The sequence below is a fragment of the Hyposmocoma kahamanoa genome, unplaced genomic scaffold, assembly GCF_003589595.1.
Source record: "Hyposmocoma kahamanoa isolate Upper Pololo Valley unplaced genomic scaffold, ASM358959v1 160, whole genome shotgun sequence".
Taxonomy (NCBI): Eukaryota; Metazoa; Arthropoda; class Insecta; order Lepidoptera; family Cosmopterigidae; genus Hyposmocoma; species Hyposmocoma kahamanoa.
The window spans coordinates 6,984,692-6,990,924 of record NW_020653575.1 but is presented as its reverse complement, the minus strand read 5'-3'; the positions used below and the strand labels follow the sequence as shown (position 1 = coordinate 6,990,924).

At 35.5% G+C, this 6,233-nt stretch overlaps 1 protein-coding gene across 1 annotated transcript; it reads left to right on the top strand.

Moving 5' to 3' along the window:
* Nucleotides 1–6,123, top strand: LOC113240690 (collagenase-like). The gene is made up of 8 exons (XM_026478071.1): nt 1–105; nt 813–855; nt 2,025–2,187; nt 3,740–3,909; nt 4,172–4,273; nt 4,920–5,065; nt 5,577–5,685; nt 5,865–6,123. The coding sequence occupies exons 1-8, from the start codon at nt 61–63 to the stop codon at nt 6,059–6,061; spliced, it is 975 nt and encodes a 324-aa protein (XP_026333856.1). The 5' UTR covers nt 1–60; the 3' UTR covers nt 6,062–6,123.
* The last annotated feature ends 110 nt before the right edge of the window (nt 6,124–6,233 follow it).

The window sequence follows — 6,233 nt, the reverse complement described above, 5'->3', positions numbered from 1 at the left end:
GTGCCTAAATACTTGTAGCGTACGATATCATTGGCATTAGTGACGTGCTGGTCTTTCAGAATGGCACTCTGGGGTTTCATTTTCGCAGCCCTTGTGGCTTCTTCGGTAAGTAGTTTTTTATAAGTAAAATAGAAATCATCAAAACTATATAGATTTTTGGCATCACCGGTTCTATGGGAGAATTATACAAACACTTTTATACAAAAAAAGAAGACATTCCTTCAAAATATATTTTACGCCATAAAAATAAATTAATATTGCCCCATTCCCGCTTAAATCTAAACTATACAAGTACATATAAATTTTCTATAAAACTGTATAATAACTTACCTAATGTCTTAATAAATGAAAGCTGTGATATACAATTTACAAAAAAGTTGAAAGAGTTACTCTTACAAAAATGTTATTATAGTATTAATGAATACTTAAATGATATATTACTGACACACGGGAACAAAAGCTAAACAAATAAACACACATTAATATATAAATACAATATATATATATATATATATATATATATATATATATATATATATGTATATTTAAAAGTAAAATGAAATAATATATAGTAAATTAAATAACAATTATTATTACATACACATATATTTTATGTTTTGTTTGCATTTAAATTTCATATTAAAACATGTAAATTTCTATCTACTGGTTTGCTCCTCTCTCCTTTCCATTATATTGCGTGCCCGAAGGGGTCCATAATATTGGTCTTTGTTGTATTTTCTTATATTATGGTTTTGCAATAAAATATTGAGTATTGAGTATTGAATTCAAGTTTTACTTTCATTTCGTTCCAGGTATTAGCCGAAGACTTGGCAACTTTTCCTGAACTCATCCGAGGTAAAGTAGAGTAACTATGTACTGTCGTTGTCGTCGTCGTGTCATTAGGTGTTCCCATGTTTGTAATATATTATAGTTAATTTTATATAAGTAACTTTATGGCAATTGTGTAACGTGCAGACTAGATACGATTAGATTAGATACCGATCTATCTGTGGGAATACCCGCTAAGCGAAAATTCTCCTACTATTTCACTTGTTTTCTTTCTCCCTCTCAAATTCTCAAACTCCACTATAATATTTAATAATACTAAATGAAGGGACGAGTAAGTTGTGCGCCTGGTGGTAAACGACACGCCTGTCCATAAGATTGCACCGTCACTCTGAAACATAAGTAAACAAGTCCCATATGCCTGTAAACCATTCTTACCCTTCAAAATCGGAACGCAAGAATGCATTACATTCAAATTCAAATTCTTTATTTGCCACGTCACAAAGCTCGTAACATTTAGCACGTTGTACTATTACAAAATACTTATCAAAGCCATTTACTGCTAACATTTAATATTACCTATAAGTAATGCACACACTCGACATACTACTAGAACTAAATTCAAAGATTTGCACAATATACACATAAATTTAAATGTTATTTAATAATAATATATTGTTATGAAATAAATCGTAAATAATAAATCATTAATAGATACATTAAATGTTATAAAATAATGAGCATTTTTTTGAATGCATAAGGTCAAAATATTCGTCAACTTTATAGAATGGATTTTCAATTAAAAATTTTTTTATCTTTGTTTTGAATTCTAATTCGGGCAATTTGGATATAGTCGGTGGTAGTTCATTGTACAATTTTATCTTTAGACAGTAACCTTGCTTAGCAGTTCTTTTCAATCTCGTTTTTGGTACTATCAGTTTGTTTTTGTTTCTAGTATTGTAAGGGTGTATGTCTCTGGTTCTTTTCAAGTTATTACTACTACATTACTGCTTGGCAGCATTAATAAGTAACGTGGCAGTACTTCCCTGGACGAAATCTTTTACAAGGCGCTACTAAATCTAGTTTGTAGGTTACATAATAGACGCAAAGATCATAATGCTATAGTTACAAAATTTACACCTCTAAACAATGACGTCACGTTGCAGTGAAAGTAATGTTCTATAAAATTATACATAAGCTACTCGTTAGTCATATTACGTTACGTCGTTGTCCTACAGAGCGTCAAGGTTCAAGAATCGTATCAGGATGGGAGGCGGAGGAGGGCCAGTTCCCCTACCAGTTGTCACTACGTATGGTCACCGCTGTAGGCGGAGTTGGTGGCTGCGGTGCTACCATCATCCATTCTGAATGGGGGCTTACTGCTGCCCACTGTACCGCTGGGTAAGATCTGTACCATTTTATAGCAAGATCCCTGGCAAGTCACATAGTTTTTTCAATAAACCCCGTAGTGAATGCGATTAACGCTTTAGTTGAATTCCAAACAAAAGGCAGTGGGTTAAAACCCAATCAACACGCCCGGGAAAAATAGGCAACTCCACTCACTGACCTTGCAATCCTGTGGACTCTCGCTTACTACTAGGGATGCACATTACGATCCGATTGTTATGAAAATCGATTCAAGTGTGATGCGATTTTCAAGTGAATCGATTCAATAGAATATCTAAGCAAGCAGTAACATTTTGTAGTATTTGAACAAAACTCGATTTACAAATATTTAGTTGAAAATAGTTTTTGCCCTCGATTTCGGGCGTTAATAGGTTAAAACGGCGTTAACGATGCGCCGGATTAACACCTGGACTCTTGCCCATGTCTGCAAACAAATATCAAGCATAGTTGAGAGATAGGTTTGCGTGTAGGGCCAAAGGTACGTGCGAGTTTGGGGTATTTAAAAAAAGGACAGAACTTACAGTCTTCATTTATTTTATTCTATTCGGTACATCATATAGTTTTTAATCGCCTTCAAAAAAAAGGAGCAGGTTGTCAATTCGACTGCATTTTTTTTATGTAGGTATGTTACGCGATAACTCCGGTATTTGTCAACCGATTTTCATGATTCTTTTTTGTTGGAAAGTACTCCATAGTGGTACAGGGTACCTCCATAGTGGTCCTATTTCATTTTGAAGAAAATTATCCACCTCTAAGGGTGGCTGATCACGCATGAACATACATTTTTATAAATAGCGCCTAAATTTTACTTAAGGAGCAATTATTTTAATGGTTGGTTTTGCTATTCTCCAATTCAAGGCGTTTTTCTTTCTCAATATACTTTGAGTAGTGAGAATAGATTTTTATTATCTCCTGGGTAGTGGCGAACTAGGGGATATTTCAATAAAATTTGGCAAATAGATGTAATTCCACGTACTTCTGAGGTCGGTTTTTTTAGTACTCTGTACTGAGATTTCCTCAAGTTTTGAATATGATCTTAGCAAGATGGCTGCATTCAGCAGCAATGCACTGATGTAGTCAGTGTCTGAAGTTTGTTTGTCTCTCTGCGAGTTCGGTCCGCGATCGATGGATTTAAACTCCTGCGTTTTTTTCCCCTTGGATTACATGAAGGATAAAATTTTTAAACATCGCTCCTACACCATAAAAGATCTTAAGGCCCGAATCACTGAGGAAGTGAAAGCTTTGACGCATGAGATGTGCCGAAAAATGGCCGAATACTTTAGAAACTGAATATATTCCTGCTGAAGGCCGCCTATTTTACTGATATGGTATCCAAAACTTGAAAAAAAAACTGTATATTGAACGAATAAATTTTTAAAACCACATTGTTACTCGGGAGTACCTTTTACCCTATCTCGCTCAAAGTTTCAGTTTTGGAGCATAATAGGTATTCCACACTGAAGATAAGTTTGTGTTTTGCCACAAAATTCGTCTCCTATAATTGTGTTTTCCAGAAAATTCTAATATCAAAACCTTCGTCTAATAGGCGACACACGTTCATTATCCGCGCTGGTGCCGTAAACATGACACGCCCTGAGGCTGTGTTCGAGACCAGAGAATTCTACAATCATCCACTCTACAATAATAACTTGCCCAGTGTCGTCCAGCCTCACGACATCGGCCTGCTCAAGTTCGGAAGGTCTCTTACTTTTACCGGTAAATATTTGGAATTAACATACTTTCTGTAACAGAATTTCTAAGTATCAACTACCGAGCTTTATTCAGACACTGCATTCATCCGAAGACAATATTGTCAGTTATATCCAGAAGATCAAGGAGACTCTGTCGCTGCTGGGAAAATTCTTGTTTCAATGCGAATTTGGTAACTACGTACATCTAATACAACATTATAGAATAGCCGCTACATGAAAATGTTCTCTCTTTTTCTTTTTATGTCATTTCCATTATTATTTTACAGATAGAATCCAGCCGGTCCGTATTCAGGCGTCTAGGGACAAGGACCGCAACTACGACGAAGTCAGACTGGTGGCCACTGGATGGGGAGCCTTATGGACTGGACGTAATCTTTCTTGCTTTAAACTCTTTCATCATTACCAGCACTCTAAACATTTGAATTCAATCAACCGGCTACGTTTACAGTTAACGAAAATAAGATGCTTGAAATTCCTGTAATTCCTTACAAAAAAAAACATAACAATCTTTTTTTTTCTACTTTTGCTGCTTTTATGTTATTTTTAACCGACTTCAAAAAAGGAGGAGGTTCTCAATTCGACTGTATGTTCTTTTTTTTTTTTTTCTGTATGTATGTTACGCGATAACTCCGGTATTTGTGAACCGATTTTCATGATTCTTTTTTTGTTGGAAAGGGGGTATTTTCATAGTGGTCCCATTTCATGTTGAAGAAAATCATCCACCTCAAAGGGTGGCTGTTCACGCATGAAGATTCATTTTTATAAATAGCGCCTAACTTTAATTTAGGAGCAATTACTTTTAGCAATTATTTAGTTGATTTTGCTATTTCTCAATTCAAGGCGTTTTTCTCTCGATATACTTTGAGTAGTGTCGTAGTGAGAACCTATTTTTATTATCTCCAGTATCAAGTCCTGTATAGTGGCGAACTAGGGGATATTTCAATGAAACTTAGCAAATAGACGTAATTCCACGTACTTTTGAGGTCGGTTTTTATTCTGATATCTGTTTAACAGAGGCTGGCCCTGAGAACATGAACTGGGTATACCTAAGAGGAACGTCAAATGCGTTCTGCAGACAGTCTTACGGACAGAGCTCCATCATTGTGAATTCTACCCTCTGCGCTCGATACTACAATGTCACCAGCCAGTCTACCTGCTCGGTTTGTGTGCAATTTTCAATCATTTGACATTTACGAAGCAAATAACAACGAGCACATGATTATACCATATCTAGTATCAATAAAAAACCGCACATCTTTATTATATCATTATAACAAAGATGTGAACCAGCACCCTTAGGCGATTCGTGCCAGATGCTCTGCCAATTAAGCCACGGAACCAACCAGTGGGCCTTACGAATTTTTCTGTGTGTTTGTTGCAGACCTTTGAATTATACCGTTAATGGTATAAGTGGTACTAACCTGTCCGGTTTATACCTGTATTGGTATAGGTGGCACTAGTTTATCCCATTTATGACATTGGATTATAAGTAATTATGGTATAACTGGGATTAAGTAGTGCCATCTATACCATTACAGATGTAAATGAGACAGGTTAATACCACTAATACCATTAATGATATAAATTCAATGGTATGACTGGTCCGAAGGCCTTCATTGTATCAGTTTAAAAATTTTGTTTTGATGTTTTTTGTTTTGATGGGTTCCTCAGGGTGACAGTGGTGGTGGTCTGACCGTAGTGGATGACGACGGAAAAATTTCCCAAGTTGGTGTCGCATCATTTGTGAGTGGTCTAGGATGCCACGTAGTTATTCCTGCTGGTAAGACGCCTCTCAAAAATTCGTTACATAAAACTGATGCTCTAGTTCTCCATTTTATCTTCTAAAACTTCATCCTGGACTCCACAAAGTATTTCATAGATACCACATCTAAAAAATTTTTGTTTTAAAGTCACATTAGTGCTATGTACTATTATGTTAAATTTAATTTGTTCGCACAGGCTTTGTTATCCCCGGGCACTACCACGATTGGTACACGGAAGTAACAGGCATCGACTTCGATTGGGAACTAGAAGATGGAAGTGGTTCCGATGAGGTTGAGATTGGCTCAGACGAGAATAGAAACAACTTAATAGAGGTTGAGGACACTGAAGACGAAGAAAATTATTTTAAACTATTTCTTCATCGCTTCTGGTAAATTTCTTTAATGAACATTAGAAATTAAAAAGAGAATGTCAATATAGAGTATTATTTATTTCATGGACTGTTTTGGATAAAGTTTTGGGTAACATTTATTATCTTTTAATTCTGGGATTACAATTAATATCAACTTCATGTTCCAAACAAAATACTATCAATAGTGATAATGT

Coding starts and splice junctions, on each gene's coding strand:
- LOC113240690 (XM_026478071.1), top strand. CDS start 61: ATGGCACTCTGGGGTTTCATTTTCGCAGCCCTTGTGGCTTCTTCG. Junction 4,274..4,919: donor GGGAGCCTTATGGACTGGAC/GTAATCTTTCTT, acceptor TCTGTTTAACAG/AGGCTGGCCCTGAGAACATG. Junction 5,686..5,864: donor CCACGTAGTTATTCCTGCTG/GTAAGACGCCTC, acceptor TTGTTCGCACAG/GCTTTGTTATCCCCGGGCAC.